Raw genomic sequence first — 26,967 nt, forward strand, 5'->3', positions numbered from 1 at the left:
ATCTGTGAGCAGACTGACCTTTCTTTATATGGGATTATTTCTAAGCGTTAATCTCCAAACCACAGTTTAACCAAAAAGATTTGGAGAAAACGTGGAAACTTAAAATAAAAGCTGAGTTTTATTATCATGCACCACTACTTACACTCGGAACTACAGGCGCACGATAATTATCGGCCTCATATGGAGAAATGATGGCGTCATTCTTCTCATTTCCCAGTATGAAATCAGTTAGCGGCCTTTGGAATGAGAAAACTATCGGTTATTGATTTCAAACAGTAGTTATTGTGCCTCCCTACTGGGAACTTATCAGCCTTTTTTATATCAACATTTGTGAACTGTCTAATATGTTACAATTAATCTTGGTCATAGATAATAGAAACATATTTTATTCTGGGAACAATTTAACTGGAACTAAACCGAATTTGTAATTTTTGGTAACAGAAAAATGGATGATTCTATCATAATATCCATGGATTATAACTTAGCGGGACGACTGCATCAAGCTAAATTTCTAGGGGACATCGTGGATCGCAAATATTTAACTGGAAATCTCATTTCGTCATGGAATCTAAATAAAGTCAAAATGGTTTAAAACTATCAACTCTCCTGTCATATTGTTCATTTGTCGTTATTGAGTCTTGTACATTTCTGATTCAATAATGAGGAAAAGTATATATTGTTTGCGGTTTACATTGTGGAGTTTATGTAGATGTATTTATACATTTTATTTGTAATCATTGAAGAGAGTAGTTTCATACAAGAATGTTTTTTTTATACTTTCTCTCCCCCTTTCGCCTCATGAATAGCACGTGTTGCAAGAGTATGTGTTTGAGACTTAATAATAAAATTCGTTCAGTTTCGAGGAAGAACTGATTGACCTTTTTCAGGAAGCAGGAAGGTTTTCTTGGACTGTTTTCACTGCATCCACCTCTCCATATTTATTGCTGCAGCAGCATCATGGCTGCTCACAACCACACAGACGTACTTGTAGTTGCAGTTGATGTCAGAAACTCTCCAGACGTTCTGCGTGTCAAAGCCCATCCGCCTGACCTCCATTTCTATCCTGTGACGCACATGGTCCCCTACACACCCACACACACGCACACACACACACAGTACAGGTAAACACTAAACAGTCCGAAAATGGCAACATTTTCTTTCAACTCGATGTCGTTTGGTAGGTGGAGCAAACCTGGGCGGCAGAGGTGAACGTGCTGGTCTTCATCGTCTGCGCTGGCCCCGAGGCACCAGGCGTGATAGGCCAGGGCGAACAGGTCCTCCAGGCGGGACGGGTGGGCGATGACCCGGTTCAGGCGCTTCGCCCACTCCTGGCACTGCTTGAATGTCGCAAAGTGGCATCTGTGGAGAATCCGCGGTTTGGTCGAGAGAGAACATCTTTGTTTTCAAATACTGTTGTGCAACATTGAGCTTTAGGAACTAGAAGAAAAGCGTAAAGAGAAGGTTGCAGGATTACGGATTGATTGAGTTAGCAATTACTCTAATTTTTCATTTAAGTTTTTTTTTTCCAATATAAAAGTACATTGAAAATTCAATTTTTAAAGAAAAACATTTTACGGCCTAAAATGCAACATCATAGCGTTTCTTTAGTTTACGCTTGATCGTTTGTGGCAAATTATGCAAAACACTTCTAACATCAATCTGTGAAAAGTTCAGCCCTTTCTGCTCGACTTATCAATACAGGGTTGACTGTTTTTTTATTTGACCAATTAATAATTAGACAACAAAAGTAATTGCTAGATTGTTTTCTCCACAACATTTGTACTGGGTGAAGCTAAAACTGTGCCACTTAAGTTTTGGGTAAAACACATTTACAATTTAAAAGAAAAAAAAATTAAATCCAAAATTTGTACACTTTTGCCTTAATCACTGCTCAAAATATCATGTTCTTCCAGCAAACAGCCTTTTTCCACGCTCAACAGTCAGCCAGATTTAGCCGTCTATCTTTAGTCTCAGGTCAAATAACAACTGATGGGGAAGCATCGATTTAACAGAAACGTAATGAATTGGATTAAACTCTAGTGCTCCGTCACACATCCTTTCACCAGCAGAGGGAACGATTAAACAGAGAAAAACTAATGGGAGACGTCAGTCTGGCTTCTAGCACGGAGCTAAAACCACACAGGAGTATATTGTTGCATCTAATCTAAAAGAAGAACAACAGAGTAAACAAAATAACTTTTGCATGATATTTAAACTTCCACCGCTAACAATTAGAGGCCTTTGTGCGGCCGTCTAATATGAAGCCACCATCGTCTCTCTCCTACCTGACAACTTTGGAGTCTTTGCAGATGATGTGCAGCTGGAACATATCTCTGCTTTCCACACTTTCTACCAGCCTGAGCGGCACCTGCAGGGGGCGACAGAGAGCACATGATATCAGCCTGTTGGCCCACAAAGCAGAGAAAAACTTCTGCAAAGAAATCATCACAAATTTTACCAGATAATAAATTGTCCCAGGAAATATTGTAATAAATGCTAAAAGTACTAAAAACAGACTAATACGCTATAATTTGGTAAGGAACACCCAACAGCTGCTTTAAATTGAAGATTTTTTTACATGTCAAAAAAAAAAGAACCATAAAAACAGAAATAAAAGTCACTTGTAATCAAAACATAAATAAAATTGCCCTTCAAAAAATACTGATCAAAATGGAAATTATGAAGCTTGTTTTAATCTATCATGTTATTAACTGATTCATTGCTTTATTTTTGAAAGGCTTAAAATACCAACAGCTTTTTTTCCTCCCCTTGAAGTGTCAAAATTTCTTGAAAAAAAAAAATCAACTAATAAAATGTCACAGCTGGGAAAATACTTAAAACTGAGCATAATTTCCAGCTAGAATACCTGCAGTTATAAGAAAAATAAACTTAAGACTCAGAATTATCCCTGAATGACAATCTGGCAGAAAACTAAAGGTTGATGGCCATTGCTCAGCTGAATGCTTTGTCTTTAGTGCTTCATAACCAGATAGAGTGAAGGACTGAATGACAGAGCTGTCTAATCTGGGACAGAGGGATGTGTTTTATCGTATTGTACTCACAGAGATCTCATTGTCCACACCAGGGTAGGTCTAAAACACAGAGCCACCATGGAGCACACACACACCCACACACACACACGCAGAGAGAAAAAGGGAGGGAGAGGACACACACAAGACAGGAGGAAATGGGGAAAAAATAAATAAATAAAACAAATTAAACCCCAAAAAGCTTAGAAGACAACATGGGAATGAAGAGTTAAAAAGTAAAGAAAAAAAACAAAAAAACAAAAGAGTGCAAGATGAAAGCTAACTGAGTGGCTGTGCTACTAGCGGCACATGTCCAGATCAAACATGGATCATGGTGAGAAAGAAAGACAAACAGAGAGGAGAGCAAAGGGCAGAAGCGGTTTGGAAGGAAGGGGTGAAGTTGTGAAAGGACATGTGGGTGAGAGGCTGTGACTCGCTGGCTTTTGGACAGAGTTCATCTGTACAGCTGGAGGTCAAGGCAGGAGTCTGAGTGGTTGGGTAATCAGTTGTATGGGCACGGTGAGACGGTAACTTATTCTCCTTCTGAAGGAGAACACTAAATGCCCAGGTGGTCGGGCCTCTACACTCTACTCTCCACCGTTTCCAGAAAACCGAACCCTTATGGAAAACTTGACCACGATTTGGGAAGAAGGAGAAATTTGACTGCCAGGGAGGACAAACAATACGCTCATTTGTGTTTGAGCAAGGGCTTGACGTCAACAGGACAGCAGCGCCAGCAGGGGCCGGGCTTCAACACTCGGATGTCACGTCACGCCCTCTTCGCCGGTAGATCAAAGGAGAGCCTGCAACTCCTGTGGTACGATGTCGCTACAATAAGCTACGCAAAACCCTGGTTTACAGCGAGTCCTCCGTGTAAACCCCTCCGCTTTATTTACCTCGTTAGCTCGGCTGTGCGTTTATAAAACACTGGGGTGAAAGGGATCAGCCTGTGTGCGTCCAAACTGAACACTGAACCCTCCTCCCTGCTGCTATTGGCCTCCGCAGTGGCGTGGCATTGCAGACGCTCGGGTTGTTTGTACAGAAGCAAACAAATCCGCAAGCTCCTCCGCTGAGACGGCCACTCACGTTGATGACAGAGTCCTTGAACTTGATGTGGAGTCTGTAGTTGGAAATGGCGATGATGGCTTCGTCGGCACGGCCGAGATATTCCACTCCTTCCCCCTGAAGAACTGGGAACGGGACCTGAGTGAACACAAGGGGACGTTGGAGCGGGTTAAAAGCGTTATCGCAGAGCATGTTTCAGTTGTAGCAGAATTATCACCATCCCAAATAGAGTCCACCAAACACTGTTTGTTATATCTACTAACATATTAAAGTTTTGAAGATTTAATTCTTGACAAATCTGGATCACCGCCCACCAATGCACTCATTGGGTTTCCAGAGTGATGTCAGCGCGCCCAGTTGTTCTTGTTTAACAACCAAGTTTTACGACTTCTATTTATTTGGACTCTGAATTCAGGTTGAAGCTATGATAAAATATTAGGTTCAGGCTGTCTTCATTTTTTATTTTATTTTAAATCTCATGATTTTATGAGATCTTGAACACAAAAAATAAGAAACTAAAATGAAGAATGTTAAGCATCATGTGCAGTTGCACTTTAGTAACGGTTTTGTAAATAAGGAAATACTTCATCTTTTAATACATTAACGTGACATTATTATCAGTAGCAGGAGCTTGAAATGAAACATGTGTTTATTTGAGTCAGATTGAGATAGACCAGCAACCAGGTGGAAGAAAATTCACTGGTTTGGGAACCAGAATCAAACTTTTTGTGGCATGACATTTTCCACACACATCATTTTGGAAAACATTTCTACTACTCCCATTTCACTGAATACTTCTGCATGACTTTGAGTTTCTGTAAAGCGAAACCTCCACTAATCAAACCAAAAACAATAAAGCTGACTAAGGTGTCCCATTGGACAAGCCTATATAGTCTTACAGAGAGACCTTTGTGAGCGTTAAGGGCCTGTTGCTGAGCCTGAATGAGCAAACAAACAAGAAGGCCGGACTGGACCCCAGGCCTTCCATTAACATTCTTACTTCTACTCATTTTATTACAGTCTCAGCCAAGGCCTGGTTTTGGCTGCTGTGCGACACAACATTAAGGTAATTGGTTTCTAGAAGTGGTCAACAGAACTTTTTTTTTTTTGTGCCTTCTTACTTTTAGGCAGGGAATTATCTCTGAAAGCCGAGCCGGTGAATGTGACACACAGTTACATCTGCCAACTTCGAAGTAATGGGATAATCTGCAGCTTTCAATTACCTTCACACGGGTCAGCTTCTCACCTCTCCTTTTCAAACAATTGTTAGTTCAGCACTGGATGGAGGATCAGAAATCACTGAAAAGCTCCCGAAGGCTGGTATCACTTGGGTTCAGCCTCCTTTAAACAACTTTGCCGTCATAGCGGGTCATGAATGGCAACTTAGATCTTGTTTAGCCTCCGCTGGCGAGGACAATGGCGTTGCTTAGAGACAACATTACCTCATTGTGCATTAGCATGTATTGCTGAGTCACACAGAGCTGGAGTGACCAGGGCGCTTTGACAAAAAGACTGCATGCAGTGAGGCAGGCGGGGGGATTATGAGAGACATCAGGCAGACTTGAAACGAGAGAGAGAGTAAATGTACTGCCTTTATATAACTACTACTATTAATTATAATAGATTTTACTTGTATAGTGCCTTTCTGAAACACTCAAAGACACTGTACAGGAATTGAGCAAAATTACAAACGGTGCATTTAAACGAAATCATAAAATTTTTTAAAAAAAATACTTGCAATGGATACAAGAGCCAAAAATAAATAAAGTAAAATGTTAGGCATATTGGATGGTGTTTTATTTAGTTTGTTAAAGAACCCCCTGACGTCTGCTTTGGGTCTTCAGCAGATCCTGCACCCATCAGTCGGACCACACAGAGAAACAGAGTCCAGCTTAACCTGGGAAATGGAGCACATAGTGCTCTGCAGTAGAACATCAGAGCCAAATATAGGCAGCAGCAACCCCCCCCCCTCCACAGCAACGCAGGACGGGGAAATATTCAAGATTAAAAATTCATTAGCATTTGAAACGCCTTTCTTTTCTTTCTTTCTTTTTTTAAATATAGAAATAATACCTGTACTGGACTGGCTTTTGAAGAGACTGAAGATGAAAACGGGCCTGCACACAAGCAGAGCCGGTGTCAGGTTTTCTACATATTTCTTACAAATTCTTCCAGACTCACATTTTCAAAGTTCCCAACACTTCTGCAGCAAATTTGAAATGGATGAAAACAAAATTCCTCTGCGGATTTATGACTGATATTTCTAGAGAGAGTAAGCTTTGGATGTAGAACCTGTAAAACTAAATGGATCCAGCAAAAACATTTCATTTAGCCCAAAGGGAAATTAAGTAATTCACATTATCAAAGCATCTTTAAAGAGTCTTTTGATGCAGTCAGTCTCGTAATGGCCGTGAAGAGGCCTCTGACTGAAGACTGTTGCCGTATGACGTTATGAGATGCCAACATGCAGAGAAGATATTTCACAGGAACATGTCCTGGACGACGTCATCATGTGGATCAGCAAGCTCTGCTAATCCACCTCATTTGCTTTTGATGCGTCCCGGTCGTTTCCATCGAGACATTTGAGATGAGAATATAATCTCTGCCCGTTATGATAGGTCAAAGAAATAGTTTGAACTTCCTTCTTCTCTCTCTACTCTTTGTTCCTGCTCTCCATCCATGAACTCTCCTTTTCAATTCTTCTGGGATTTTGGGGTCAAAGTTCAGGTACTATTTGGGCTTTTGGAATGCTAATCATCTGCTCCCAGTTGTCAAAAAAATAAATAAATAAACAATACCTTGATGCCGTAGTTACACATCACAACAGCTGTCTGAAAGTCAAAAATCTGAGAGTAAAATTCCAGAGGGAATAATTGCGCAAACATGCATCACCTCAAGCAAAAAAGACAACTGATGTCTAATCAGAGGTTCTTCAACATGCTGCCGCATGCCATGTGTTCTGAGACCGGAATGAATTGTGGAATTTAATCCATTTAAAATGCGTTTTATACTTTTCCAGACCGTTCAGAAACCCTAAAGAACTAAAGACAACCTACAGACTCGCATTTTCAAAGTGTTGGGATCTACAGTGAAATGACACTGCAGACCATTTTATCGATCCACAGCATCGATTTATCAATCCAGAGCATCGATTTATCGATCCACAGTATCGGATGAAATGAAAAACAGGCACAGGCGTTGTCAGCAACACGACTGCAGACAGCTGGCGTTAAATAGGAACTGAACTGAAATGCGATTCTGCAGCCGCTGAATCCGATTGTTTCTCTGGTGTGCGGAGACACCCAACATGTCCTGCCCAGATCGCCATAGTTAACATGCTGTACAGACTGGGAGTCGCATTAAACGAGCCGAGCTCCTAAAGCGGGCGGATGAGTCACTGGCAGCTGGCGAACGCTGCACAAGATACTGTGTCACGTTTCCTCTACGGAGCCTTTCAAGCAGCAGAAACATGAACAAAACAAACAGAGAGAGAGAGAGAGAGAAGAAGAAGAGCAGGAGAGCCGCGGAGAGGAAGAGGGTGAGAAGAAAGAAACAACCATGAATAATGCGCCGACTGGCGAGTCGTGACTTCCGGTTCGGGCAACCTGCGTGTCCGGGCATGCGCACGCTGCTGCGAGTGAGCGCCTGCCGAAATGTGCAGACTCAGAGGGAAGGCAGAAAAGTACCAAGTAGGGCAGGGGAGGTCTGTCTTTTTCACTGAGGGAGAGCGACTGAGGCCAATCAGGAGAGACAGAAGCACATCTCCCTTTTTAAAAGAAAAGATGCAAGTAAATAAAATTACAATTGTCTTCTTTTAGAGCATATTTGTGGATTATATCACCTTCCTAAAAATAATGGCCAAATCAGTTTTTGCCTAAAGTGATTTTAGCCAAAATTTGTCATTTTATTTACTTTTACTTTGTGCAAATGTTACTTATGTTTCCCACGTTGAGTTTTGCACGGGCGTGTCTGAGGTCTGATTACTTAGCTTGGTTTTCTACCATATCCGTCAATATGTTGCCAATAATCAATAGAAGGACATGTGACAGAAAGAAGAGAGACACGAAAGGTTGGATAAAACACGTGACTGCATGTGTGAGCGCAGATCAATGAAAATAATTATAAAGCTTTTACCCCCTCAGACTGATACTGATGTCACTCTCTTTCACTGGAAGGCTTCTCAAATCAATCAATCAATCAAATTTTATTTGTATAGCACATTTCAGCAAGGCATTTCAAAGCGGAGCACTTAGAAATAAAAACTCTAAAACAAGCCGATATCCCCCCATCAATCTCCTGGAAATCGAGTGGAAATGTCACTCCTTTGAAAACCACTGAAAGAAGCAGCAGAGTGACCCAGGGCTGGGTGGGTCCATCTCTATGAACGCGACGCTCGGCTCCATTAACCAAACAGCCTAAAAGCACAAACTCCACTCCACAGGGAGAAGACGGTAAATTACCCATTGTGGTTTTTGAGCTTCATCTTCACCAACAGTCTAACCGATCCTTCTCTCTCGTCTAACCCAAATGTTTTGCAGCTGCCCAGTTTGGTTTTGTTGTTGTTTTTTAAACCTCTGCAGATGCTGTTTTAGGGAGAGCAGAAGGATGATGGGTGTATTTCTTAAAAAGCCTCACAAACAGACATGAAAGGTGACAAATTTCAGCTGTTTATTCTCACTGGTCATCAATTGGAAATAACCAATTACTTTGAAGTAACTGGATTATTTGAATTAAACCAGAATGAAAGATGAATAACTACTATAGTTATGGATCTGATTATTCCTATTCGGCAATTTAAAGGCAACAAACTTCACCTTCAAACTCTTCTTCCCCAGAAATGTCAGAGTTGGTGCTTCCTGAACAATATGGCTAAAAAAATATGGTTTCAGTTCTTCAGTAGGACCAGCTCCCCCTTCTGCCTCCAAAATGTGCAAATTACTCACACAAATCTTCGCTGAAATCTTCATAACGTCTTGCACTTCTGTGTACTCAACCTTAATTGTTTATGGTTTGATTTACCCTGAACAGTGACACTTCGCATTTATAGTGTTCTAGGAGAAATATTCAATATTAAAAGCTTTTGCGCACACAGAATGAAAGCACAGTTGTTCATTTTAAAAAATGTTTTTGTGGTTTTATTGTGTCAGTGACAGTTTAATGTTGGCCTTCAGCAATATGAGGCAGGGAATTGGACAAGATTAAAAGCTGAATTTTAAATGAACATAAATATGGCAAAAAAATGATGTGCAAGAAATTTATTCAGACTCACTATTCAGTCAGCATAGTGAGGCATATTATTAAACCCTAAAATCAACAGATAACCCAAAGCTAAAAAGGCTCAGGGACATAACCTGGTGAACTGAATCAATTGCTTATCAGCATAGATTTCCTTATTGGCAACTGGATGATCAGAAACCAAATAAGCTCTGTGTTCAAAGGTTTTTAGATTGTGGTAACAAAGACACATTGATGCTGAAAATGCCCAAGTCCAATCAGTTTGAATCCTCTTACTATGCTTTATTATTACATAATACGTTTAGAGAAACTGAGGTCAGCTGAACTCAGTATAAATAGGTCAAAGGGCCACAAAAAATGGAGGTCAGAAATTAGCCACAGAGGTCTGACCCTTGTATTAAAAGCATTAAGTCATATTCAGAGCAAATCTGAGCTCAAATACCGCTGCTTAAAAAAAGACAAAAAAAAGTTTAATACCTGAGAATGTGAAAGACTGATCAATTTTTACCGATCTGGGTGACAGCTGGCAGCTCACTCATAATCCTGCGTGTGATGCGTAGAGATTCACCACCCAGCCAAAAATAAAGTGATCAGATTATTTTAGAAAACGGCTGTCCGATACAGCAGCAGGACAGGTGTAGCGCCACCTCTCAGTGATGTCATAGCTTACAGTAGGAGGAGGCAGCATTTCACTGGACATTGGTACTGTGTGCTGCTCTTCTTATAATGTTGTAGGGTAAACATGCTACAAGGAAAAGATCTTAAGGAGCTCATTAGTTTAAAAAGCTGCGTTTAAAGCAGTATTTCTTACATTTGTAGGAGTGTTTACACAGAAAACATAAAAGTCACATCTCAGATTAATAGAACAAACATGAAATGTATACAGGATGCCTGATCAGAGTAAATCACATGGATTGAAATGCAATTATGTTTTCGTCAACGAGGTTGCAGCTGTCTTGAGTATTAATCTTTTAATGTGAGGCCCTTTGCTCTGCTGAAGCACCATGTTGGCAGACGACATTGCTTTTCCAGCCAATGTGCTTTATGGAAAGTAATCAGCTCACCTGAAGGCTTTCATCCTCCTTCACCAGGTCCTTCTGGGGGAACAAGTCCTTGGCCTTGATATACTCCAGACTGGGAGGCCCCTCTTCACCCTGGTAAATGCACAACAATGGATGTAACACTAGTTTTCACAGTGACAGCAAACAATGACAGTGACAGCAAAAACACCACCACAATGAGAGCGGGTTCAAATATGAAGACTAACCACTGAAAGAGGCACTTCGTTAGCCTCTGGTGGAAAACGCTCCAAGCTAATGCACAGCAGATTATAATCTGACTAAATACACTTTGGTTAAGTTTATTTGTATTGCACATTTCAGCAAAAAGGCAAAGTAGTTTACATCATGAAAACATCGTACAGTCACCAAATGTCATCAGAGATGTTGATCACTGCAGTTTAATTTATTATGGTTCAAAGCAAATCTAAACAGGTGGGTTTTCCAGACTCTTCAATCAGCTGAATGCTGCTTCTCCATGTTTGGTTCTGGTTCTGGGGACGCACAGCAGAGCAGAACCAGAAGACCCAAGTGGTCTGGAAGACCAATTCAACGACGGATCATGATTCTGCTTTGGTGCCAAGTTGTTCAGTGATTAATAACCACATTGTTATGGTAACTAATCTTCTTTATTATTATAACCAGAGCTAATGAGAGACTGTAGATATTAAATAGGAGGGGACCCAGGATTGAACTTTGTGGTTCCCCACATGTGACTGATGAGAAATTACCTACTGACACAAATGTAATCTTTTTAGGTAACGTTTCTTCCCTTTTATTGTTTAGACCTCAGTTTGAATACATGTTATTTTACTGAGTACTTATGTTTTCTATATCTTTACTGCATTTAATTGTATAGTGTGTATGACTGAAAAAAGAAATGGTCATTTTATAAACATAATCATCTAAAAAAAAAAAAAAAAAGCAAGACCAAAACACTCCTGGCAGCTGATGAATCCAAAAAGGAAACCAGGCTTATGAGGTTTATGCCCAACGTAATGGATGGGTTACTAAAATTAGCCTGCAATTCTTCAAGTGGAGGCAGACGGGAGAAAAGGGGAAGAACAAAAGAAATCAGTCAGCGCTGTCCTTTGCAGCCAAGGGTACTAGTGCCCTACTCAGGCTGAATGAACACTTATAAGGTCATACTTTAAATCCTTGGAGAGAATAGTGATTGCACTGAAGCACCTGCATTGTGCCTTTATTTAAGAGTTACATAAGACTTTCAGGAAGTTCATCTCTGCACTGATTGGATTCATTTGAGCATACAGTGAACACGTTTACCAACTGCGACTGCTGCGCCAACGCAGGCAGGACCACATCTTTGTAATTCCTTCACGCCACTGGAACGGGAGTCCTTGCTTTGTGCTTTCATTTTCATCCCCTAACAAAACAATGACACCAAATAAAAGAGGAAAGCCCTTGACGATGTCAAACCTTGCAAAACAACAGCCTCGTTGATAATGACCATCATCGAAAGCTCCAAGCAGCTAATTAAATTGCACAATAAGCTAAAGGTGCGGACAATGTAAGTTATAATCGGATAGCTAGAGGATTGTTTTTTAACTTGCATGACGCAACACTTCACATTTACGGTATGCGAACAAGGTATTCATATCCTTGATTCTTTTTACATTTTGTCATGTGGCAGCAAACTTGTTAAATAGAAAAATATAATACCAGTTTTATAGTCCCGACACTGCCTCCCCATAGCTCAAAGAACAGAATTTAAAATACTGTTGTTAGTTTATAAATCACTGAACGGCTCAACACCACAGTACATTAAAAGACCTGCTGTAGTTGTATCAACCTTCCAGACCCCTCAGGTGACAAAATGTAACATTTATCACATTGTTTATCATAACTAGTAACCTTTTATGGCACAAAGCCTCGTTGCTGAAATGTGCTGACTTGACTTTTCTTCTGCATGTCGTGTTTTTCCTGTAGGTGAAATTGCTGGGATGGTTCAAAACACCAAGAAAATAAAAGGAGAAAAAAAACAACAACATCGATTGAGTGTTTTTCTCTTATTTTGATAAGCATTCGAAAGCAGTCATTTAACGTCACACAATTGAGGCAAGGGTAAATCCCTTCTTTCACTGAAAACACTTTAATGAAGATGTTGTCCTCTGACAGGTAAACCCTGGACAGACTTGTCTGGAAACTTGATCTAGACTTAGGGAGTTAACAGAAAGCAGGAGTGTCAACTCTTGATGGAGCGTCCTCTGCTCCTTTTATGCTGAAACCGATGACCTACTATGGGTGTGGGAGAGATTAAAGCCATCAGTCACTACATGCAGTAAAAACATAACTAAACAAAGCCGTTCTCTCTGCCACATCTACACCATATATTTTACTAAACGATCATACCGATGGCAGCTTATGGAGGTGGGTGCCAAGGCTGTGCCACACAGACGTTTACGCTTCCTGAAACATACTGCAAAGTTAAGTGCTTTCTGACATTACTGATGGCTCCATTGACTCTAAACGCTGCCCTTAAAACTAGGCTTCCACTGTTAGGGAAGATGCATTCAAGGTGAAGGAGACGTTGGGAGTTTTGTTCTGGTTAAATGCAGCAGCGTTTTATTCCCTTAGGGCAGAAACATTAGAGAAGCTAAGAGTTCGGATCCCATGTTATTAGAGTAAATAGCGTAATTCCTCTTGTTGCTGTTCATACAGGAGTTTCGATCAACATTTTTACCAAGCGTGCTCTGATAAATTGGCCCCGATTTCCTCACTTCTGGGAGTTCAATGATCGACTGATACTTGAATGTAAAACCGATTTGATAATCAGCTACTGTCCCATTTTTCTCTGCTGTGACAGAGGACTGACTGACCGACTGACCCGCCAGGTTACTACGATTAATAACAACCATGTGACTAATTCAATTCCTATTCATGACAACTCAGAATAAGAAGTTCAGCTTACTGTTGTTCTGAATGTTTCCAATTTGTTTGGCTTCTCACAACTGCAGGTAGGTTTATGAACTCAGAAATGACTTGTGAATGAAACTGTTTATAGAAGACACAGTTTAAAGGATAAAGTAAAATCTTCTTGTACAGCTACTGCTCTCACCTGCGTGCAGCAAGATGTCCCCTCTACTCCCAAAATAAATAGTTAATGACCGTTCACAACAAGAAGCCTAGAAAAACATTCTGAATGATGTTTGTAAATCTTATTTCATTAAAAATATGAAAAGAATTTAATTAAAATTGAACATGGCATCCATAGGTCAAAGTTTCACAAAACCAGACTGGAAATAAGCAACTAAATTCTAGCAAGAGAATTATTTGAGAAAAAAAAAAAAAACTAAAATTAATTACCATTTTAATTTCTGTTCAAGATTTGTGTGAAACCCTCCTATTGAAGCTTTTCTCTGCTCCGATCATGACCTTTGACTAAAGTAGGCCTGCAGCAGACTGCTCAGACCCCTGCGCCTCATCAGTATTTCCAGTTTCCCCTGGAAGTAGGTGTCTGATGACAGTGGCCATCAGACAGGAGCATCCTCAGAGATTCAGGCCATTACAGGTAGATCTCGGTGCTCACCTGTTCCTGCAATCTAGACGCATGTTTGCTTTACCAGAAAGGTTTGCTTTAATCTCACCCCAAGGAAATCAATGCTCATCAGTTTAGAACAACATCCATGTGATCAGTCCAGCAATCAGAGCAACATCTTCAGCGCTCCAGAGTTAATAAGCCACAAGCTCCCTTGGCTCTAGTGTGTTTTCAGCTGAGCTATACTACAGTACTTGGCACCCTCTGCTGAATTATGATATGCAGTGACCCTGACCATGCATTTTGGTGAGAGCCCCGCTGGAACACGGCGTACTTTAAACACACAAGCAGACGGAAACTAGACAAGGTAATTTGGCAGTAGGGCTGAGCTTTTATTGTACCGTTTATCATTTATTGGGATAAATTTTCTATAAGAATTTAGATTTATAGTTGTCACGAAAATTTTCAGTTAAAGATGTAGTGTATTACACATTTGTTGAAACTGTAACAGTATAAGATAGACAATCTGTGATCAATAAATAAATCAAGCACCTCTGCCTTCTCCCAGTGCTGATCAGAAAAAACTAATAGGAGCCAGGAGGCGGGTCTTAGCGCTGTAAATCACGCTTGTGTAAGCACTGCTCATCACTCTTCACTCAAGCTCTCTGCCGAGCTACTACTTCTTCCCGGTAGCAGCTGCCGTGAGTGCTAAAGCTAGTTATAATGGCCACCGATGATGGCAGGTAAACAGTTCTCCTGTAACGGTAAGATGTCTGTCTGCCATACACAGGGATGATTGACAGCGTTAAGAACCTTCCTCCTGGCTCTAATTGGATATTTTTCACTGGAAACAGCGGATTTCTTCAGACAGCAATAGCAACACTTGGTGGAGGAACTCTATCTTTGTATCAGATCATTTGTCTCACATTTTACCATCACAATATGGTGACCGTTTTAACAAATGTGATATTTTTTAAAATAAAAGTTACACACTGCAGCTTTAAGGATTTTTTTTTTTTAAACAAAGCTGTGCTTTCATGATTGGGTATTTTTATTATTATTTTAAAAAGGTTCAATAAGAGTATCAATAAATAATAATAAACTTTAATAAACGCAGTTACTGAGTGCAGTTTGGTGGTACAAATCGCACTTTTTTGGTGTGACTAGTGTCCTAAATAAGCGTATTACATGTGGGAATGTTTTTCAAGAGTAGTTTTTGTGTTTGTGGGGTCATTACTGCTGTGTCATGCAGTCACTGCCATCCACTTACAATAAAAATGAAGTAATAAATAGTCCTTGTCTTTTATTGTCACAATAGTATCACAAAAAGTTGTGATAAAACCACATCGTCCACTCCTATTTAGTAAATACTGCAGGAAACAAAAGGATTGGCAAACTAAAAGAACACATGATTGTAGCCGTACTTGACACTGAAATTAAACTACAAGAATCTGGAGATTTTCCAACATCTTCATACCTTTATTAAGAGAGCACAGCTGTTCAAACTCTGCACTCCTAAACAAACACATGCAGCACACAGCTCTGTTTTAGTTTATTCCTCCCTTGAGGGCTGCAGATAAAGTGGCTTACGGTAGATTAAGGGGGAAACGGGGATGCTCTGACTTCACACAAAAAGATGGAGCACAGCTTGTCCTGCGGCCGGTGGTGTTTTGGTTTTTTTTGCTTCGTCACTGCTGTGAGCCAAAACACCCTCCCTAACCTCTGCCTAAGCAGGGCTCGGAAAGCTGGAGACGACAGCCGTGCCTCGATGCGTTACAGTTAGAACCGCCACTTTGCATGTCATGATAACACGCTGAACAGCAGCAGCCAGCGTGGCGGCAGGCAACATGCCACGACGAGGCGAATTAATGGCGTCTGAAAGGCGGCTGCGTCTTTATCGACGTACGATCCGAACTGATCTGATGACGGCGCTATGAGAAACGGAGTAGGGGAAACTTCCGCTCACGTTTAACTAAATGAAAACAAAACCATCGGGGAGTTCGGGACGTCGCAGAGAGTTGGAGGAGACGGAGAAGAACTGGCACACATTTCACTAATAGGTGTCTGGTTGCCAGGGCTACAACCAGCACTTTCCCAGAGACCGACTCCCTCACTGTAGCTTTTGCAAAAAAGAGAGGAAAAAAAAACATACTCTGCCTTTGCCGGATTATTTACTTAATCTGGCTTTGTCCCAGAGTTGTGCAGATTAGAGCAGCACAAATCAAAGGTGACCTCTTGAATTTTTTGAGGCGGCATGTGCTCAAATACCTGATTTTGACAGTGAACTGACGGATCATTTTAAATGAGAGATACAGGAGTTGGCAATGAAGATGTAAATATTTAAAAGAGCTTTAAATAGATTTCCAGGTACCTGGAGCAGTGATGTGAGGAGGGCTGCATGATGTCAATACAAGGAGAACAGCAATGATGGTGGGGAATATTCCAAAAACAATTTTGATTGTAATCAATTTGTTTTAGAAATGAAATTGCTGTCAACTAATTTAGTCCACAAATAATCATTAAAATGGAGTATACAGACTCTGAAATATCGCGTTTTCTGACAGAACACGCTCAGAGCAGTAATTAAGCCAAAACTGTATAAAAACAAAAACATACAATTTCAATTCAAGATTGAAAAAATTAAAAAACTGTCTAAAAATATGTTCTACACAGAAGTCCTCAGTGACAGTTTTAGCTTCATCTGGTTGAAATTATTTACATCAGGCACCTTTTGCTGTCCATATATTCACTGGATAATCTAAAAAATAGAGGAAAGAGCTTTTCACATGCATTTCTTTAGCTACAGACGGGTTCTTTGCTACAAATGATCTATAGCCGTAAACTAAGAAGTATGATCATTACATTTTAGGCAGTAAAATGTCATCACTTATTTTTATTTGCATCTTTCAATAAATTTCTGACACTGTATGACATATGTGGTTAAATGAAAAATCTGCAGAATGATTTTCTTATACGAACAGATTGGCAAACTAATAATTCTAATTATTTGCAACTAAAATAATTGTTGCAAAAAAAAATAAATAAAGAAAAAGAAAAGCTTGTTGACCGGTGATAATATGTTGCCTTTAGCAACAGTAGAAATAACTTATTTTGGGGTTTTAAATAAAAGCTATTAAATTATATTAGAGATTTTATTTAACTTTATATTGTGATATTTTTCCTTGCGGTTATCAAACTGTTTCAGTCTCGCACTGGCCCAAACAGTCAGTTCAACATATTATGCATCTCCAGATGTGACGGGTGCAAACAGAGATGGAATTTCATAATGGCTCCTTTTTTTAAAAAAAATATCCCAGCGGATTCAGACCCATCTGATCTGACAACATTCCAACATAAAGTTCGAGATGAAAAGATGGCAGAACGTGATGAAGCTCTCCCATCGTACTCCTCTGTTTTCTCCCCCATCCTCTGTGACCAGATGAATATTTTATAGAACATCATGTTCTAAACAACCAATCCCATTTTGTAGGATAACTTGGCCAACCTCCAAATACTACTGAGTAAAATATACAGGAAGAAGCTGGTCTGAAGGATAGCAAAGTTAATATTTTTATACTTTTGATACATATACTCTCATAGTGCTCAGAAAGCTAAATTGCTAAAATGCATTCATTGCTTTCACTGCACAGCAAAGTATTCGCTCAAACCTAATTATTATGTAATTCAAACATTTCCAGGGCAACAGCTGTATCAAAATACAGATTTCTCCTTCAAACATTTAGGGGAGAAGACAGGTTGCTCTTTGGAGCACAGTGGTTCTCTGATAGGATGACACCTGTGCACCAAGCTCAGGAGTGACCAGTCTCGCCTGCATTGAGAGTTGAACTGTCTTATATTGAGTGTAACTTCTGGTGCAGAGGAGATTATTCATCTTCAAGATGAGTCGTGTAACAGATTCACAGTGGAAGAACTTGACTGGCCCGGCTACAACAAAACAAGAGCATCTTTATAATTAAACAGAGCAGGACCTCTGGCCCAACATCAGTGTCTGACCTCACTGATGTGCTTCTGGAGGAATGGTCAAAACAAAACCAGGGCTGCAACTAAATTATTTCATATTGATACATCTGTTATTTTGACAATTTTCTTTTGCAAATCTTTCAAAATTTCATATTACAAATACATTAAAATGCAAACAATTCCATTCCTTTTTTAAGTAAGAAAACAATATTTTATTGCCTAAAATGCAAAGACGTTAATCCTTAAATGAATGCTTGATTATTTTTGGCGAAGGATGCATCTACAACTACAGAAATATTCCCAACATGTGAAAAGCTCAGCCCCTGATGCTCAGCTCATCAATGCAGTGTAGGGCTGATTGATTGATTGTTTTTTGGAATAACTGATTTGTGTGCAGGAAAAGGTGCTTAATATGAGAAGTTTTTAACCAGGTGACACTAAAACTATATTTACAAAGATTAGTTTTTGCTTTATTTTTAGATGCACAAAGGTATATTTATTTGGTACAGTTTTGGCATAATTACTGCTTTGAGTATGCTGTTCTTTCAGCAAATGGCATTTTTTGAGTCTGTATACACCAGTTAACGATTAATTGGTTCAGCCGTCATTTCGATAATCAATTCCTTGCGAATAATCTGGTTCATCATTTCAGCCGTACACAAAACTGAATCTTCTCGTGAGAGTTGAAGTTGTTAGATTTGCAAGTCATAATAAACTTGTAGATTTGTGTGTTTGTGAAGGCAAATGAGCAAATACTTTTAAACAATATTATAATTTCGGTAGAACATAAGAAACTGTGAGCTCTCCTGAGCCGTCCCTGCCGCATGCCTGTAAACTCTTTGCAAGATGAAGAAGAGTTATGACTGTACAAGTGGGGTCACAGGTATGAAAATAGTGCAAGAAATAACACCTAAAACCCATCTCCAAAAAGCTTTTGGTTTTGCCTGATTCGTTTAGCCAGCATGAATAATTTGATTACAGACAGGGAAAAATCTACATCAATTCAATTAGGTGTTGTGGCTCCATTTAGTGAGATCAACATATTGCACATGGAGCAGGCACAGAAGCTTGTTTCCCCCCCACCCCCTTCACTGATGGATGACGACAAGAATGGGGATGATTAAAACTCTGCAGCCCTTCTTCCAATGGAGGAGACTGACAAGCCTGTGATCCATAATTATACATACTAAATTATACAGACAGTGACGCAAAAGAAGAAGTGCCGACTCAGCTGCGTCTCAGACACGTTTAAGACCGATCATAACTTGTGTCATGACTGGCTGCATTTTTTTAAAGAAAGTAAGAAAGTGGAAAGGCTGCATCTTCGTCTGTCCGACTTTATAAAAGGTTTTCTCTGAAATAAAAGTTGGAATACAAATCATCTCCAAACACCATCCAATCAAAAGTCAAAGTAATGTGATTTAAAGTTTCTGTCTGTGTACAAAGTGAGTGAAAGATTCCCTGATTTTCAAATTTTTATTTTCATTCTTAAGTTTTAGTGATATTTGAACAGTTTTGTGTAAAATCCTTGAAAGTTATGAGGCTCTCTCCATCTGTATGAGAAACACTTCAGGGTTCAGCTGCAAATTTAAATTTACCTCATCAGAAAAAAAATCTGCTCTGCCACTGAAAGTCGATTCTTCTATCATGGCTTCAAGAATCAAAACAATGATAATCTAACCTCATGTTTACTGTAGAGCTCCTCTAATTTTTTCTCAAGACATACTTGATCCCACTGTAATCAAAAAGCTCTATTTCAATTTAGTTTCTAAAGTGATTTTTTTGTAGAACTACAGAGCCTTCAAAAACATTTACACCTATTAAACATTTTTATATTTTGTCAAAGTAGAGCATTTTGTTAAGAGGAAGAAAGAAAACATTCTATTTTTTAAAAAAGTGAAGCATGGCAATGTAAATTTAACTACTAACAGATAGTCGTCCCCCATGTGTTGGTGGGGATAGTTTTCTTCACTGAGGACAGAAAATCTCAAGAGCGTTGGTGGAACGTTGAGTGCAAATACAGGAAAACCCTTGAACTAGACCAGACAGACGCTGCTGGGGACTTGAACCCGGAGCAAAGGTTCAACTTCAAGTAGGGAAAAGACGGCGCTACGATTAAAGGTCCAGAAACAAACACCTGCAGCTGTGATTGTGGTTAAAGCTGACTCTACAAAGTATTGTACCAGTGTGGCTGAATATTAACCCAAGCCACACTTTTCAGATGTTATTACATTTCTGAACACTAATTTTCTCCCCATTTTTACACAAAGTACTTTGTCTTTATGTGTAAACCGACTGGTTTGTAATAATCAAATAAACTGTTGTATGTCCTGGTTATTCATTTTTAGATTTTAATGACTGTTGACATGCCTTTGAAAAACTTGACTTTTCACCAGGCTCCAGATACCACATGTTGGCATTTTAGCATACCTTCAGGATGCCTCAGAAACTCACTGAGCAACAGAACATCAACCTAAGGTAAACTTCATAGACAGCGAGTTAAACAGCAGACTTGCTGAAAGTTACAACGATCAATGAAGTGTAAACAAAGAAGCATCATTTTATTCAACTCCAGACGTGCGGTCACACTGTCCTACGTGGAAACTGAGATTTGACCTTTCTCTAGCTCCATCTTGACATTCAACAACAGAGGCACACCTGCTCCCCATCAGTCTTCCTCATTTCCTCCAGAGACACCAGCTCCAGCCCTCCACTGCAGCTAGCGTGGCACATCTTGTTCTCACTCTGGGCACAAACATTTTGAACTAGACCTTCTCCGGACCAAACCTCTGCAACTCAAAAGTACGCCAAAGTAGTTGTTCATCAACACACGTACATTAGCCGAAGTTGGTGTTAGTTAATAACTGTGGCACTCATGTTGATGAATCCCTTCCCCCTTTGGTGAGAAGGCAGGCATGCGCACACACACAGGTGGTGAGGTGAGATGGGAGGGGAGGGAAGCAGGAATACACACCCACTGTAATCTGAACTAGGACCACAAAGAGCACAATAACATGGGAGTGAACTTACAAAGCAGTTGAGCATGGAGCAGGACACCCTGGCTGAGAGGCTCATGTCGAGGAAAAGCAAGACTGTGCCTGAAAGACCAGCAGCACGACTGCAGCACGAGGAGCCGGCGTGACCATCCTTCTCCCAGCCGCCCCGGCCCCCCTCGAACTTGTGTACCCCCAGCCACCTTTAGCGGGTTGCTCTACTCAGGATGTGCTGGAAGATGACAAGCTGGTGTCATTTAGAATCCCAAACCCCAGTCCTCTCCCCCCACCACTCCAGAGAGGGGAGAGGGAGCGTGCCGGCGTCTGAAGACGGTCCCTGTTGCACGGCTGAGAAAAGGAGGATAGTCCATGAAAGGTACAACGAGGAGCCGCAGTCCGACGGAGCCAGCGAGCTTAAAAAAAAAAAAACAACTGTGGGAAGAGCTGAAAAGCACCACCGATGGAGTTACGGAGGGGGGAAAAAATGGGAGAAAGGAAGACAGAGGGAACTGCCTGATGCTAAGCTCCACCCCTCCGCATGTGCATCAACCTCTCTCTCTCCATTTGACACGCTCGCATCTCTCCTCCTGTATCCCTTTCATCTTGCACTCCTCCCCCCGCCAGCTTCTTACAGGAATATGGTTCTCAAGCAGCGTAAGCAGGAGGACTGACAGGGAAAACTGCCGTGCATGTGCCATCTGACAACCGCAGTGTGCTGCGCCCTCCTCAAAGCTGCACGAGGGGTACGCTCGCAGCGATTTGACGAATGCGCCGGACACGCACGGACATGAAATAAAAAAACACCACCAGCTGATCCCGAGGCAGAAGAGAAGGGGAAAACCCCCTCAGCTAGAGGTTTATCGTCACAAAACTGCTGCACTGGATGCGGCGCAGCTGCTCCTGTGCAGCTGAGGACAGAGGAAGGGCGGGAGGGGGTCTGAAGGAGAGGGGATCTATTTGGGGGGCTCTGGTGACTCAGCGTTATTGAAAAATCCTTCCTCTCCTCCGTCTCTGCACTGTGAGCTGCATCAGTGGATGCAGAGCTTCACTGGGGAAGGCGGGGAGCATAAAACACCCCACCAGCGCCAACCTTCCCCCTGCCGAGTCGTGACGGCGACTCACCTCCAGCTGCCTGACCCCACATTATGTAACGTGTAATGAAGTACACAGAGAAATGCAGCACTGCTGGATATTGATTTCATGGATGAAAGGACTTGATTCTACATGATAAGGTTGTGCTTTAAAGTAATGAAATTACATCATTACTGATTTTTTAAAAATATATATAGGAAAAAAGGAAATCTGGAGAGTCAAAGGTCAGGCAAGTACAGGCACCTATGCAACAGTAGTATTTATAAAGTTTATGTGCAGAAGAAAAATTATTAAAATTTGATCAAGCATATTAGTCTGTAATTGATATTTGTACTTGAAGTGTTTTAGAAATATTTAAACATTTTGCTTTAAATCCAACAGATGTTGGCTCAGTCTCCTGTTATTCAGTGTGTGCGCTGTCCAGCAGAAAATAATGAAGGCAATATGTTTTTATGGGTCCTAATAGGAGGAACATCAAACAAACAGCAGACTTCAGTGATGGCTGGGAGTGGTAGGGTTAGGGTTTCGCTTCCTAAAGCATTGTGACAAGACGTAAAGTTGGATCTTACAAACGATGAGAATGAAATGACATGGCACTCGTTCAGTACAAGTGTGAACTGAAGCGAAAGGGCTGCAGCCAAAATTTCCAATTAAATGCATTGTTAAAGCTGTAATTCTTATTTTTGCTTTTAGAATAAATTAGAATTATTAGAAACAGACAAAAAGTGTTAGTAAAATTCTTACTAAGGAACTGGCCTACTGCGGGTACATTTTTAGACATAAAACCTATATGTTAATGCTAATTATATCTTAATGTAACTATTTATCAGAATAATTACGTTTATACTACTTAAAAGAAAAAAGAAAAAACAGGTGGTTTGCTAATTTAATTCATTTCAGAGTTTTTTCACTGGTAAAGAACAAAACTTCTCAGAAATGTTGCTTAAAATGAACCCAAAAACAATACCACTGGTTACATTTCATCTGGTTAAATGTTGTCAGTGCACATAAATATAAACTGAAACTAAAATAAACTGAAGTGAAACTAAAACAGTGGTTTTTGGGACTTTTTTAAAAAGTGATTTTAAAATAGGTTGAGTGTTTGTTATTGCTTAAAAAGAGGAACTGTGCTTCTTCAGCTTCTCTGCTTGGAACAAAAGTTACTTCTTGCTCAAAAATCAATGTTCAAAAGTGAAGAAAAGCTGAATGTACTTTCCCCTGGCATCTTTTACCATGATGACAGAGTAAAGTGCATGCTTTCATGTAACTTTAACATGAAAAAACTAAATAGTGTTTATAGATTTCTATTAATACAGAATGCAAACCATTCAGCCAAAGTTTCTAAACATTTAATAAAAGGACAAATGTTTTCCTTTTATTAAAAGACAAAAGAGAGATAACACCTTATCTTTTTTTTTTATCCGAGTAAAAATCTTTATTTGCAATCTGAAACTCCTTTGGTCATAATGGTAGTTAAAAATTAACAAAGCAACTTTGAAATGAGTAAATCACAACCCACCTATGAAGTCAGCCAATCTTTGTTTTTTGCCTATTTACATTCAAAAGCTCCACTTTAGCCAGTCACAAAAGTGAGCAGCAGATTTGGGCTCCTGTCTCCGGGTTTATTTTAGGAAAACAGGGCAGCGAGTCACCAATGCATGGTGTCAGCCTACATGTTCACACACAGATATAGAAGTGGATAAGATGAGAGATGTTAGGCTGCATGTCCGACTGGGCAAATCAGTAAAAGTTAAGAGAGCAAACTGTAAACATAACCATCGTTTTCCAGCAATTTCAACAATTTGAGAGAAACCAGTGTAAATATAAATCATTTCTATGTAAAATTTTTCAAAATTAGACAGTTATGCAAAGAATACGTCTCACACAGTAACAAAAAAAAAAAAAAAAAGAGAGAAATCCCATGTCGAGTACACAGAGGTTAGTGTCAAAGTTACATATTTCACTGAAAGCACAGGAAATAGTAGGGAACTAGACTACACAAACAAGGTCAAACTGTGACAGAAGCAAAGGTCCCTTCTGTGAAATCATTAACGTTGACCTTAAATTAACTCTCAGGCCTCAACCGCAAACCTACTGGTTGCTTCTCAAACCACCCACACCTATGCACCGGCTCTAATTGGGTTTGAAGCAAGCTTCACTTATGTGTCCCTGTTTTTGAAACAGGGACACATAACACATCTTTGCCTGTGTGTGCGTGAGTGTGTGTGTGTGTGTGGTGTGGGTACGTTAACTTCTCTCACCAACTCCAAATAATCATACAAGGTAGCTTTTCAACGCACAACGGGTACAGAGGCAGGAGTGAAATCAACGCCATTGTCCACGTTTCCATCCTCCAACTATTCTACAAACAAACGAGCTGCATGAGCAGACAACAGCACAATTTCAATACCTTCCATCTTGTTTTAGTTAGGGGGGAAAAACACTTGAGGCTGGGAAGCTATTATAATCACCCTCTCACAAGAGAGGATTAACAGGATGATATTACCTACAGTAGCAACTGCTGGAAAGGAGTCAGACAATCTCACCTGAAGTCCTAAACCGCAAAGAAGAACTTAAAACAGATGGAAATACCCCTACCTGAAACCATTTAGAGGCTTACTGAAAAAAATATGGCTTCCTAATGGAGTTAAAGGTCAAACCACTTGTTGCACAAAAACTACCAACATGTGGATACATGAATCATAATCAAAACAACAATACGGCCTTATGTGACAGCATGTGACTGAATTACTTTAGCAAGGTTTCTGCAGGTTTCACCAACTCAAATTTAAGATTTTTAAATGCCTTTTTAAAACTTATGGCCAGAATTTAAGACCTATACTGCTACAGAAATGTACAAAATTTGTCCAGTCAACTGGCAAAAATGTTCTAAATCACCCGTGACAGACTCAAAAAAGCTAGCTAAATAGCAAGGGTATGATAGCAGTAAGTTAGGGGTAGCCTCAACCATCTCGAGTCACAGAATCCAAAGAAAATGTTTGAGGTTGTAATTTTAGATAGTCATTTAAGACTATAATACGTTTTAAGGAAGCACAGACGCCCTGTTTAAGCTGTGTCTGGTTCACCTAGCCTAGCATTGCAGGTCAAGTGTGGTTTCTCTTGCAGAACACAACTGTGACCACACGAAACCACTCTACAACATACCTAGGATGGCAAGATTAGAGACCTGATGGTGGGCGTAATACATGGAATTAAACTTTACTGCAGGTCTCGTTGGTTAGCATTCTCACTTCACCTGTCTCAGTGGACACATCACCAGCCAGGCCACCGTCTGAGCCAAAGCTCTCATTAAAAAGCTGGGAGCTGGGCAACCAGCCACAATGACAGGGCAGATCAGGACGATGAGACACATGTCCTCCTGTTATACTTCCTGTTTCTGTTCCCTTTAGGTTCAAGACAAATCTGTCATCTTTACCGTAACTTCTCTTATCTTTCTAGAGCGAGGTTGTGTTTTAAAAACAAAACTCAATACAAATGGTTTTCTCATATAAGCAACTCAGTGCAAAACAATAATCAATAGTATTTTGCTATGTGTAAACACCACGGGATATTTTTGTACACCTTCACTAGAAAAGCTCTGAAATGTGCTAGACTAAATCATCAACAAGTCATATTAAAAAAAGACATGCCAACATTAGTCTGGTACTGCAGAAGTAGTAAGAAACAAACGATACAACTGGTGTATGTGTGTTTGTTGGAACAATACAGTGGATTTTAAAAAATTATTATTTAATTCTTCAAATCTCAGCCATCTGTGGTGTTACAGTTCAATGAACGGCAACAAATAAAGACTGAAACAACTTAGTTAATCTGTGCTGCTTTTTCTACCTCTAAAAACTGAACTAAACGCGACAAAATAGTCTATCTTGAGTTTACGTTTTTAGATCAAGTGCTGCAACACCACAATACTAATGTAATAGCAGAGGGAATGCAGTGTTTGTATATATTTTCAGAAAGTATGGAATGAGACATCAACAAACGCACGTTTGACTTGAATCAGTATCAGAGACAAAAACATCCAGAATGGATTATCCATGTTGTCAACTTTTTATGGCTTCTGCAAATTGTAGGAAGATAAATTTTAAGACCTTTTCAAGACTTATGAGCTACATGGACTAATAAAGTAAAGGACTGAACTAATGCCTTACATTTAGCTTACTTAATGGGTAAAGCATGTTTTCCAGCTTTGGCAGGAGCCCCAAGTGTGTTTGTATATCAGCTACCTTACTTTACGATCTTCTAACTCTAAGCTTCATAATGGCTGCTGTTGAGGTGCTCAAGGCAACTATTTGAATGCCTGTCTTCATGCCAAACCTCTTAAATATACACTTTCTCATGATTTCAGAGTAGATTGTGAATAATGTAAGACCAGTTTGATTCTAATCCCTTAAACATACAGTGTAATAAAATAAGATAGATTCAATAGGAGGATCATATGCTGGTTTGCAGGGAAGGGTGAATGTTGGGGGATCAAGTCCCTTTGCCTGATGTAGTTTCTAGTTTTATCACATTGTAACATCTACATTCCTGTGGTAGAGCTGAAAAAATGCAATTAAAAAGCAAATGTAAATGTTTAAATGTAGCTAACAGTACACTAATACCTAGAATTGAAAAAATTGGATGGATTTTGGCACTTTATAAGGCCTACAATTAAGAATTACTATATCTAAGAGTTTCACAGAAGTGTATTCTTGAAATAATACACTTATTTTAAGTGAGTTCTTTGAAAGAAGTTGTAAATTCATAGAAAAGTGTTTTAGTGAGAATGTTCCAAACAAACTGACTTTTTCCAGAACAAGTCCACCAGAGAATTAAAGTAAATAAAGTATTAAATAATCAAATCCCCATTCAGTTGTAGGATAGTGTTTATTTGTCATTATATGCTACCACAGAACAAAACACCCAATAATTAATGCCTGGATCTCTGGGGTTTTGTCATCTATAGTTTCAAATGTCACATTTATATACATATAAAGCAGGGTTTTTGTTTCATGTCA

At 39.8% G+C, this 26,967-nt stretch overlaps 1 protein-coding gene across 5 annotated transcripts in view; it reads right to left on the bottom strand.

Annotated features, from left to right (window-relative positions):
- Positions 1 to 26,967, bottom strand: part of mtmr4 (myotubularin related protein 4) — a 44,036-nt gene that overhangs the window by 11,043 nt on the left and 6,026 nt on the right. For 2 of the 5 annotated variants that reach the window (XM_055043452.1, XM_055043451.1), the window contains exons 3-7: positions 10,394 to 10,483; positions 4,116 to 4,232; positions 2,286 to 2,368; positions 1,193 to 1,359; positions 986 to 1,082 (exon numbers count right to left, since the gene is read on the bottom strand). In XM_055043452.1, the coding sequence (XP_054899427.1) occupies positions 986 to 1,082; positions 1,193 to 1,359; positions 2,286 to 2,368; positions 4,116 to 4,232; positions 10,394 to 10,483 (554 nt within the window). The other 3 variants (XM_055043450.1, XM_055043453.1, XM_055043454.1) reach the window with 3 other exon arrangements.

Source organism: Poeciliopsis prolifica, unplaced genomic scaffold (assembly GCF_027474105.1).
Source record: "Poeciliopsis prolifica strain line A6 unplaced genomic scaffold, Auburn_PproV2 SCAFFOLD019, whole genome shotgun sequence".
NCBI classification, from domain to species: Eukaryota; Metazoa; Chordata; class Actinopteri; order Cyprinodontiformes; family Poeciliidae; genus Poeciliopsis; species Poeciliopsis prolifica.